Source organism: Centroberyx gerrardi, chromosome 12 (genome assembly GCF_048128805.1).
Source record: "Centroberyx gerrardi isolate f3 chromosome 12, fCenGer3.hap1.cur.20231027, whole genome shotgun sequence".
NCBI classification, from domain to species: domain Eukaryota; kingdom Metazoa; phylum Chordata; class Actinopteri; order Beryciformes; family Berycidae; genus Centroberyx; species Centroberyx gerrardi.
Window position 1 is genome coordinate 30,945,797 of NC_136008.1, and position 12,487 is coordinate 30,958,283.

General features: G+C 39.3%; 1 protein-coding gene across 4 annotated transcripts in view; it reads left to right on the top strand.

Annotated features, from left to right (window-relative positions):
- phf20l1 (PHD finger protein 20 like 1) overlaps positions 1-12,487 on the top strand; it is a 76,977-nt gene that overhangs the window by 45,691 nt on the left and 18,799 nt on the right. For all 4 annotated transcript variants that reach the window (XM_071897210.2, XM_071897211.2, XM_071897212.2 and 1 more), the window contains exons 13-16: positions 945-998; positions 1,173-1,262; positions 2,795-2,953; positions 10,246-10,415. In XM_071897210.2, the coding sequence (XP_071753311.1) occupies positions 945-998; positions 1,173-1,262; positions 2,795-2,953; positions 10,246-10,415 (473 nt within the window). The remainder of the gene's footprint in view (positions 1-944; positions 999-1,172; positions 1,263-2,794; positions 2,954-10,245; positions 10,416-12,487) is intronic.

A 12,487-nucleotide genomic window follows, 5' to 3' on the forward strand; every position in this document is an offset into this window, starting at 1 on the left:
GCACGTCCAAGAACTCCTTGTTGGCTTTTGCCGCCATCTTTCTTTGGGCATTGAGGGGTCCTAAGGGTTTCCTTCCTCAGGATCTTCATGGCATGGTGGTGCTAATCTGACCTGCTGACCTGGAAAGAGCCTCTGGGGGTCTAAGTATTTACTATTGGAGTCAGTCAGCAGCACTACTTGTGGGGCCATCTCCTCAGCCTGGAAGCTTTGTAAAGATGGGTTCAGAGCTTGGTGCAGACTATGTTGCTGGGACAGGCTGGGTGGTAGCAGGCTGGACAAGGATGGGTTCAGAGGTGTGTGCAGGCTGTGTTGTTGGGGCAGGCTGGATAGGGCTGGGCTCAGCTGGGTGTTGGCTATGTTGCTAGGACAGGCCGGGTGACAGTAGAGCATTCAGGAGGCACCAGTAAGTTGGTTTGCTGGGGGGCTGGGCAGAGAGAGTGGACCAGCAACATTGTGGGAACCAGCAGATGCGGTCCCTGCACGTGTCTTATTTAGAGTCCTCTTTTGAAAAGTCTCATTCACGTAGTCCAACTTTTTTTGTTTCAAAGTTTGATAATTTTTAGGAGCTCATCTTATATGCTTCTGCTCTGTGGGTGGAACTGTGTATCTCAGTGAAAAACAAGCCAACAGTGAAAACCACATCAGCAGTTAATAAAATCCTGCTGGAAAATATAGGAAAGTCAGTCAAACATTTAGTCAAATGCCATCTATCTTTATAGCATGGAAGTGTGGTTGTGTTGCCCTTTGAAAGGTTAAACACAGCTGTAAAGTCCAAAGGTCACTTGACTTCAGCTTTTTTAGACTGTCACTGGTGTAAAAGTGTGATTCTGAACTTCCCATTGATAAATAATTACACACTGTTTTCTGCGTTCATTTGTTTTGAATTGTAAAGATTAATAATTAAATAATAATAATTAATTAAGTAATTTTGTTCTTTCTTCCAGGCTTCATCAAGATGGAGAAGAGAATCAAAATGGAGGAGAAACACATCAGCATAGGTCTGACTGTTGGCTGCTTGAGTTTTTGGTTGTTCAGTCTACTGTACCATTTATATGTCTACCTGCCTGGCTGCTTTTACGTTTTCCTATTTGTCTATCTCTGTCTCCCTGCTTATCTATCTACCTGTCTGTCTTTCTGCTTGTTTCCCTATATGTCTTCCTGTCTGTCTGCAGGGCGAAGGGAAAGGAGAGAGCAGAGAGAGAGTGACCCCTTCAAGGTCAAACTAAAGAAGAAGAAAAAGAAAAAGAAGTCCAAGCAACACTGTGAGTAGAAGACAGAGAGACTGGATAAAAGACGTCATATAAAAGTAAAATATAGAGATTCTGGAACCACCAGAAGGATCTTAGGCCTTAAATCATAGGTAAAAAAAAAAGTCTATGATATATCTTGGAGCCACATCTAACCAACCATTAAAAGTGATCAGTAAAATGATAAAATCAGTCCTAAACCTAACAGATAACCAGTCAGTGATGCTATTTGGTCTGTTACTACCAGTTAAAATCCTACCTGCTGCATTTGGAACAAGCTGGAGATGTGAAAGAGAATTTCTGATTGATATCAGAAAAAAAGAGTTACAGTATTGTAAATGTGAGAAGATAAAAGCATGAATGACTTTTTCCAGATTACTAAATGAGAAAAAGGCTTAATTTTGGAAATGGTTTCAACTGAAGGAAAGACTGCACCACTCTCTTTACCTGTTTATCAAAGCTTAAAGGATAAGGCTGGTGTTTTTTAATGCATTTCTTACCGTCAACAAATCCTATGAAAATAACAAAATCAGCAATGAATTTGTTTTGCTAACAAGTCTCGTCCATGTAGCCGATGCCCAATAAAGCCATGTCCCAGTAGCCATAGAACTCCATTGTATTAAAAAACTATTAAAAACACGTCACAGAGCCATGCTGCTGCTCTGGCAGCATATTTCATCATTGCGATGCACTGGGCCGGCCGACTTTTTCCTCAAACAACTTAATAAGCCGACCGTAAACACGTTTTCCATCTCAGGAAAGTAGTTCCGTAGCACAGAAAATAGTCCCTGCCGTAATTTGTTCCCATTTGAATTTGATTTGGTAATAACTACAATAGCCTGACTTTTCATGGTAACAGTTAGCAATTTTTAAAATGGAAACTATGTCTTTGTGAGCTGTATTTAAAGGTTTTTAGCTTACAATTGGAGCCAATGACTGAAGGCTAAAAAGGGAATGTGGGAAGTCAGAAAGTAACGGGAGTAGAGCAAACGCATTGTTGATTTTGTTATTTTCATAGGATTTGTTGACGATAAGAAATGTATTTAAAAACACCAGCATTATCCTTTAAGTCAGCATCAAAAATTGCTCTCAAATTTCTGGCAGCTGGTTTCAAATTGGCTGTCAGCATGCCTAGTTCATAATGAAACAATTCAAATGTGTCTGAGGGTCCAAATAAAACTATTTTTATTTTCATTTCACTGCACAATTCTGATGAGTACAGTTGGACTGATCAGGCAAATGCTCTCCTGCCTCTTTCTGACTTCTTTTCAATGTTTAAAGCCTAGTGCAACTGCTAAAACAATAACTGCTCACAATGTAATTAAATAACCCTCTAAATAGGAGTAAAATGTACAAAAACCTCTTAATGTGATAAATAGCCAGGTAACATTCTCACGTGGATATTTTAATATTTTTTTTCCTGATAATATGATACATTAGTATTATTGGTTTTTCTTTACATTTTTTGAAACAGCGTGTGGATGATGGAATGATTAACATGAAAGTGACAATTCAAATATGAATTAATGCAATCTCTCTGTGTCCAGGTTACCATGACTACGGTGACCTGTCACTGTCGTTCATGGAGCGCACTTCTCTTCACCATCACTATGGCAACTCCTTCTCCTTCCTCCCCTCCTCTTCCTCTTCCTCCAAACACCTCCTCTATCCCCGGGCAATTCTGCAAGTTGACCTCACTGGGGAGAGTAAGTGCACATTTAGACCGTTCATGGTGTTTAGCAGCACTGGTGGCGGTTCCATATTTAACACCACTTCCTAACATACTGCAAGCAAGCAAACACCCAACGATATTGCTTTGGAAAATGTTCCTGAATCAGTCACCTTTCAGTGTTTATTTTAACTTTATTTTGCACTCTTTTCCTGTCTTTTTCCTGATTCTTTATGTAAATGAGTATCAAAACCATTATTAGAAATACTTTGTCAAAATACAGTATATTCTTTACCATAATGCAATCTAATGCTCTAAAAATTAATAATGAATCAGTTCTGATAACTAACATAAATAAATAACAAATTATCCTACCAGCCACTTGACAAAACATTAGCTAGCCTGCAGGTTTATTAATTGTAAGGTTTGGGAATACATAGAAAAGTAAAGTAGAGGAAGTACCAGTCTAGTTTTGCAGCAGCAGCCACAGTTTTTGGCTAAAATAGAGACAAGCCAACATGCATTTGCTTTATTGAAACTACTGGTTACTTTACCATTTTCATGCCGTTCTGCCATTGGGTAACGACAACTCTGTATGTTAGGAACTGGTGTAATAAGATCAAGTGCATGTGGAAATGTTTTGTATTTGTGTTTGTGTATCTGTTTGTCTTTATAGGTGTTTTCTATCTGTCCATCCACCAAGATAGATTTGCAGCTGTTCAAAATAGAGCCATGAAACAAATAACATAATAAAAAAATAATAATAATAAAATAATTACACAAACATGAGCATGCCTAGTATCAGCTAGTAGGTCTCTGCCAGTCTTGTATTATTTCCATAGATCTGCCACAATAAGTGTTTCTAGAATATTCCACCACTGAATCATTGCTCTACTTGCTCTGATCAAATGTTTGCCCTCTACTTCTTAACCACCTAATCATTCTACCTCATAGAAGCTTTGCATTTTCATCACAAATCTCGGTTACACTTTATTTGATTGGTCCAATGTTGATGCTCAAGTATCACGTGACGTTCAACAAAGTCACTTGCCTATTTGCTGCATCTCTACAGACTGTGTGACCCTAACCCTGACCTTAGCCTAACCCTAAACCCAACCCTGACTCAATTTTTCCCTTAACCCTAACTTGACCCTATTTATAAACCTGACCTCAAATCTAAAAATAATAATAACAGGGTTCCTACGCAGTATGGAAAAGTATGGAATTTGATTTTAGTAATTTCCAGGTCCAGAGAGTATGGAAAAATATTTGTGTTTCCAGACTATTGCCCCTATTCTGTTTTCTAAAATATAAAATTCAGAATTTCTAAAAATAAATTGATCATACAAGCAGAGTGTTTTTCATGGCGTTTGGAGCAGGCAGCCAGCACAGCCAAAATGTTTACCCCTGTGTGAGAGAGCGCGGGCCAGAGCGAGCTTGATGTCGTCGAAAGCAAGGCAAGAAGTATGGCGTGCGACTGAACGCACACTCCTACGCAGAGCTGCCTCTACGCCTGTATGTCACAGCCTGCAAAACAGCTCTGCCCCAAGTGCCTTACAACTGTACCAAATCCGGACATCCGCGACCAAATTAGTTTGAAAGAAAATGCGGCAATATATTTGAATTGCATATATACATAGCATCACAAATAACCAAATATTAAGCTTGTCTGAACATTTATGAGTTATGCAGTGATGTAGTTATCAGAAAAGTAAACAGACGGATTGAATAAAATGCTGTGCATTGAACTTGTCTGGGTTTGATATTAATTGATTTGTATGAGCTACAGTACCTAGCTACAATCTTCTGGCAATTATTTGGCAACATAATAGCAGACATAGTCAGAATGTAACAGTGTTTCCCATACATAGACTTTACTTGGGCGGGCCGCCCAGGTATATTAACGGCCGCCAAAGTATATTTGGCGACCCATTTTAGCATTTTTTATTTTTATTTTTTTATCCGTCCGAGAGAACGACACCATCCGTGATTGATTAACTAGTGGACAATCTCCCCTCACTCTAAGTTACCCCTCCAGGGTTTCCCACACATAGAAAAGTTTGTGGCGGGCCGCCACAATATCAGGACTGACCGCCACAAATTTTCTTTTTTTTCACTATTTAATCATAGAACTGCATGTAGCGCTTTGATTCACTCAGCCCCTAATTGCTCCACACAATATCTCTCTCTCTCTTTCTGTCTCTCGCTCTCTCTCTCTAACTCTGAGTTAATATTAACTTTTTGACTCTGAATGTTTGCTCCCTCAATCCAGATTAATATTGAAAAATATTTTCAAAGAAGGAAAAGGACTGGTCCTGAGGAGGAGCAGGACAGTCTGGACCAGAGGAGCTGAGCAGTAAAACAGTAGATAATAATGTCAAAGGCTGTAATGTAACGATGTAAAGATACAGGTGAGACTGACAGCAGAGAGATGTACCACCACAAATACATTCAAATTCTGTGGGAAACACTGTGTAACATACATGTTAACAGTTGGATTTTAAAAACATTTATTTACATAATTAACATCTAGCTATTTGTACTCAGATGTCAAATATGGTCTGAAAAATCGACCGAGAAATCTGGAAATTTGAGTCTGGAAAAGTATGGAATTTTGAAATGGAAAATGTGTAGGAACCCTGTAATAATAATAACAATACTTTATTTGTATAGTACTTTTCAAAACAAATGTGCTTCACACAGATTAATCAAAAGGTAATAAAAGCAGGATGAAGATTAAACATAAAACCATAGTCACCAAGGTCATTCAGATAAACTGTCAAGTAAAACAAATTTACATAAAATGAAATATAATAAAATAAAATAGAATAAAAATAATAAAATGAGTAAAATAGAATAAAATGATTTTATGGTTCAAGACCAATTTCAGCTACAGTATATTGCATAGGCCACTCCCACACCACAACCACAACCAAATTTGTCATTTTGACTAATGCTTGCAGCTGGAGCAAGTGGACCACATTTTTTGAAATTATTTTCTCAGATTAGTAGATACAAATGTATTTTTTGTGCCACCTATGAGATGAGTTGGAATGCTGTTGCAGACATGCTTGATGATCTTTGCTGAACTGATTGTGCAAATGCACTTTAATCTACAAGCTATTTGTACCAGATTTTTTGTGTTTTGTGTTGATTGCCCCAATGGTGTTTCAGTTATGGCCAGTTGTGTGTTAGGCCACGCCCATTGCAAGGTCTATTCGCTTATGGCGGCCATAGTGGTTGTCGGATATTGCTGGAAAATGGTTACAAAGTGTATCTCAAGGCCCTCTCGCTATGCACCAAGTTTGATGTTGATAGGTGAAAAACTGAATAAGCCTTTGAGAAAAAAATGTCAAATTATGCAAATTATCAAAAACAAAAATCTAAGGGACTTTGGTGGTTCAACTGGCAAATTTGTAGAGCACTATCAGGATTTACAGTGCATTTCCAATCACTGCATCTCACGGCAAATTAAGAAACGGCAAACGAAAAACAGTAATGAATATAGCAAACGACGATTGCATGGTTCAAGCAATTTAGACCAATTTCAGGTATATTTTGCAGGGCACATCCACATGAAACATGGGATTTTTCGCGCCCCCTATGAGAAGATTTGTAATACTGTTGCAGACATGCTTGATGGTCTTTGCTGAACATGTGTATCAAGTTTTGTATTTGTCACATTGTCAATTTATGAAACTATTTGCAGCTGGACATTATGATCTACTGTACACTCAGTTTTCAAGATAGCATAAAAATATTTTGTCTGTTTACTAATCAGAGTGTACTAATCATAGTTCGGTGGTAGGTACCAATGTATGAAAGATTCGTCTCACTTAAGCCTACTAATTAAACCTAACCCAGACATGGAATATCTTTTCATATTGTTGTGAGTTGTGACGCATTATAGTCACTTGATAGTAAGTTGAGTATCAACATCGTTCAGATTTTTACTTCCCATTCAATTGAATGAGGCCATGAAAATAGCCAGAAAACTGACATTTAACATTTGTGAACATATTCAACAACATATCCCGCTTTTAAAACAACAAAGTAGTCCCGGGTCCATCGACATTTTGCATTTCTATTCTTCCTTTACACAAAAATAGTAGATTGGGTCTCCCAAACGGGAACTACCTCTCCTAAATGGTATCCCTCCACTTTGTTCTCTTCTATCAATAAAGATGCTATTCGGAGAAAGTGTGTTGAACCCACAGTCAATTGAAAATCACATTATCGGGATCTGTTGTTGAATATGTTCACGAACGTGTTTAAGGTATGTTTTCAGGCTGTTTTCGTGGCCTCATTCAAATGAATGGGAAGTAAAAATCTGAACGCTACAAACTCGTCCAGCTGCATCTGATGTTGGTGAGTAGTTTATATTATGCTCTCATGGCGGTCAAGTGCCGAAAAACCCCCATGTTAAAACTAAGTGGAATGTTGCTTAAATTCTGTTCTGTCAGGACAACTCATGTATTGATATTAATAAGTTTGTAAATTATTATGACATAGCAATAAGTATCGTTTTGGCGGAATAGATCTGCTTTTATGACTTGTTGCTGCACTTGCATTAGACATCAGTCGGGGAGTACATAACCCCCCAAACAGCAACAACAAAGCAGACCTAAGCCACCAAAACATGTGTGCTGCAATTATATGACGTTTCCTTGGCAAGGAAAATAATGCAACCATAATCAATATGGAACAATGGAGTGTGTCTATGTTATGAGTGCCTTGGGCAACTTGGTCGAGTGGCTTATTTATCTAGTGACCTACCTAGTGCCTATCTACAGCCCAAATGCGACCATGGCTAACCGAGAGACCCAGTAACCACCCGCTTTTAATAAGTATGCATAATACCAGCAACAACATATTCAGACACTCATCAACATTGGGCTTCATTTCAAGGCAAGGCAAAGGCAAGCAAGGTAAACTTTATCACATTTCCTACACAAGGCAAATTCAGTGTACTTCACATAAAACACAAAAAGTACACAATTTGTCAAGTAAAATGACATTAAGGCTACACTAAGCGATTTTTTTCTGACCACTAGAGGGTGACAGAAACTGCAACACATTTTGTAAACACACACAGCAAAGCTAGTGGGTGACGGCAGCCCTTAAGGACAAACCGTGCATAAAGGCTAATGGCTAAAATAAACGTACCTACGGAGAACTATCGCCGGTTACCAGTCTCGCTTTGCCAGATTTTCCTCCCGCTGAAGGTTACATGTCCCACAATGACAAGTGAAGAGGTAGGTAGCAAGTTTACTAGTTGAAAACGTTTACTCGCTCGCTTCATCGATTCGCCATTACTCGGCCGACTTTGACAACAAGCTTTAGGAAAGAGGTGAAAACAACAACACAGCTGGTCCGCGTGTGTGGCTGTTTGTTTATATCATTACATCTCACGGAAATCTCCACGTAGCAAGTAGTTTCAGGATTGGTTACAGGGTCTGAAATCGCTTATTGCAGGTTTAAATAACTCCACTAATGTTAGTTAAATAGCACAAGGTGGGCTATACCTTACCTACCGTTAATGTTTGAAGGGCAGCAGGAGACGTGTTATTGGGTTACTGTTTACAAATCCCATTACTAACACAGGCGAGTTCAGCAAATGGTGAAATGTTAAGTTTCACTGTTGTTTTCACACCGGCAGACTCTGTGGATTGAGTTCAATGCTGCTGGTCTGCTGTCTGTGCATCTCCAAATGACAAACATGACTTGATGTGACATCAGGCGCATTAGAGATCGATTTAGATAAATTTCTTTACATTGACCAACTTTTGATTTTGCTGTGGGAAAAGGGCTGGATTTATCAATATTACGTCTGAATTGTTCGTACATCTGAACGAAATTTCTACCTGACTCAGAGCATGTGTAAAGGGTGTGTAAACTCAGTTCGCCTTTCACCTCACTTGAACAGTAGTTCAATAAAGTCATCAAAGAACTTGTTAGAACATTTAGGTCGTCAATATGCAATGAGAAATAAAGCTTGAAGAGTACATTTCAAAGTAAAAGCAAGGTATTCAAAAGATGATACCAAATGATACCTGTTTGCCAAATAAAAGGACCTCAGATTTTGATTCATTTAGCTGGAGAAAGTTCTGTGACATCCAGCACTTAATGTCAGAGAAACAAGACACAACACAAAAAATATATTATAATAAAATATTACAATATTTGCCTGATACTGCCCAATTTCAGTTTAAGAACGGGCGGTGTGGCATGATATACGGAATGGATTGCTAATGGATCTACTATTTCTTCTTCTTCTTCTTCTTCCTTCTTCTTTTTCTTCCTTCCTTCCTTCCTTCCTTCCTTCCTTCCTTCCTTCCTTCCTTCCTTCCTTCCTTTCTTTCTTCTGTGTCTTCATGGGACTGAGATACACAACCTTCTATAAACCAGCACAATTGCATGAACAGTTTGGCCGCTGTTAACAAATTAATTTCCAAAAATCCATTCTAACTACATATTTGGAAAGAACTTCATGGCAGTTTGTTCATGTTATCATAAAACTTGGTAGATAGGTTAATCTAAGTGGTTTAACCCATTTCTACAAGTTTCATTGAAAACAGTCACTCCTTTTAGTTCTTTTCACCTCAAGAAAATGTTTGGCTCAGTAGGTAAAGCATCAGCCTCTCATGGTGAAGATTGTGGATTCAAATCCAGGCCTGTCTTTTTTGAAGTCATAAACTGCCAAGAACAAGGAACATATTTTCCAATAGAAAGTTCAGCCATTGTGAATAACTTTAACAATGTGCAATGAGCAATATGGCCACAATTTAATAATAAACTTGACAAAAGACATGGGTTAATACATAATTAGCCATAGCTAATCAACTAATAATAATACATTTTATTTGTATAGCGCTTTTCTAAATACTCAAAGACGTTTTACATAGTAAAGGAGATATGAAACACATAACAGACAATATCAATGAATAAGACAGATAATAGAACATTTCAGATAGGGAGAAAGACAAGAAAGTTAAAATGTACAACTGCCTGTCCAATCTTCATGCGACTTGTCTGTCTACCTTGTTTGCCTTCTGTAATGTTTTTTCTGTCTGTCTTTTCAAAGTCTGCTTGGACCCCTACAATCGCAGCTTGTGGCTATATTTCTCTATAGATTTATCAGGAGAGGTTCTTTAAGATGCCAGCACAGCAGCTACACTAGGTCGTAACTTTAACCTCTAACCTTTGGCCTCTGACCTTGTTCTATCCCCTGAGCTATCCAGATCAGTCAGATTGAGGGTGTCAAGAAGATTCTTTATGTTCAAGTGATCACAACCTTAACTTCTGCCCCCTATACTATCATCTGTCCAGATCTTTCAGAAGGAGAGTATCTAGAAGACTCCACGACAGAGTCACTACCCTACAGTGGGGAGGAGCTTGAGCTGGAGGAGAATGGGCCAGCGGAGGACTTGAGTGAAGCCAGTCAGGAGATTGTCCGCTGCATCTGTCAGATGGATGAGGAAAATGGCTTCATGATCCAGGTGAGCCAAACCCTGAGCTTGCAACTGGCACTAGTTCATCTAGTAGTGATTTACTAACTATAGTAGTCTTAAAATAGTTTAAAATACAAGACACAAAGACGGAGCTATATTATAAGCTGATGAAATGAAAATGTAGAACATTGCAATGTTCAATACAAATACAGACTCACTCGCTAGTTTTCAGATGTGGCGGGTTCCCAAGATGTCTTAGGAAATGTGGATCTGCAGCACCTGCCTTACTGCTTTTCCAAACCGCCATCTTGATACTAGACGTGTCAAACACTATTCCATTCCAGTGTCCTCATGCTAGTGATGCACAAGTAGTGCATTGGGTCAACAGTCAGTTACAACCAGGATTAAAACACCCAGCGGGTGTAAACAGAACGTAAGTGGAAAGTCAGTGAAAATTGGGAAAGAGACAAAACATAAACAATGGCAAACAACATCAAATCAACAACAACAAAAGGGTTATATAGTGTTTTTGAAAGTAAGTCAAGGTAAGCAAGTCAAGTCACATAGGTTATGTCAGAATATTGATTGGTCTTTTTGGAGGAGTAACAAATGGAGGAGCTGAAAAGAAAACAATTAGCTCACCATTTACCTCAACCTAGGTTAGCTGCTGTTGCCATAGCTGCATGTGTGTTCTGAGCACAGTGCCATATGATCAAAACTGCAGTGGAAAACCAAAGAGTACTGTTCCCGTGGCATATTGTGCCAAACCATACCCAGGTTAGGCATGGGTACAGGACAGTACTTGTGCAGTGGAAAAAACATATTTATAAAACGGATAGTTCCAGTCCTTGATTATGATTGGCTGAGCCGCGTTCAAAGCCGTTTTAAAATACTCTATAAACACACACCTGTGACCGCATCACATCAGTATTACTACGCCAAACAAATTGTTTCAAAATGTCAGATTTTGTTGTTAATTTTGATTTACTGGGTGGGCTAAGCCTGGATGAGTGGTTGAAAGAGATGGACAGGATGGAGGAGGAAGATAAAAAAGAAAGGAGACACACTGAAATTAATGAGAGAGACATTGAAGAGCTGGAAAAGTCAAGAAACGAAGCCGGGACCGTTACACAGACTATGTGGTCCGTTCGCTGTTTTCAGACCTGGTGTGCTGAGAAAGATCTGGCTATTGATTTAAAATCAATCACCAAAATGGAGCTAAACCAGGCTCTCCGGCAGTTTTATTCCACTGTGAAAAACGGGAAAGGTGAACCCTATGGTTTCGGCAGTTATGTTGGCCTACGTGCGGGGCTTAACCGGTACATAAATGATCCACCGATCAGCCGATCCTGGTGTCTGTTGAAAGATCCCAAGTTTATCACTAGCAACAAAGTTTTTGTTGGAGTAGTGAAAAAACTTCGCCGAGAAGGACGCGACAAAACATCCCACCACCAAGCGTTAACGGAGGCAGACTTTCAGAAAATCAAGCACTCTCAGGCACTGAATCCAAACACACCTGAGGGTCTTGTCAACAAAGTCTGGTTTGATGTGCAGCTGCATATGGGACGCAGAGCTAAAGAGGGCAACCGCCAACTGAAGCCTGAATCATTTATCATCCGCCAGGACGAAAACAGTCAGAAATATGCAACGCTGTCATTCAACGAATGCACAAAAAAACACAAAGATGCCGGCGAAAGAAACAAAGAGATTTATGTTTGAGCAGCCAGGGAACCCACTGTGTCCTGTCGCTTCATTGGAGAAATACCTCTCGTTGCTGCCGCCCAGTCCACCGGCCTTTTATCTCCATCCAAAGCGGACAAACTACACCGTCGATCTATGGTAAGTTAACGATGCAACTTTTTTTTTGTTAGGCTACAGTGTAGCTTGGATACTCTACACTGCAACAAAAATGATATGGCTGGCAAGTGACAACAGCTATAGGGGAAAGTGAGCATATTAGTTGCCGATGGTAGATACATATGTGGTTATAATGTAACTGCAACATGATGGGAAAATTTTTTTTTCTTTCTCTTAACGTTAGGTATACTAGAGAGCCCATGGGGGTGAACTTCCTTGGCTCCATGTTGCCACGGATTTGTAAAGCAGTCGGCACCAAGACA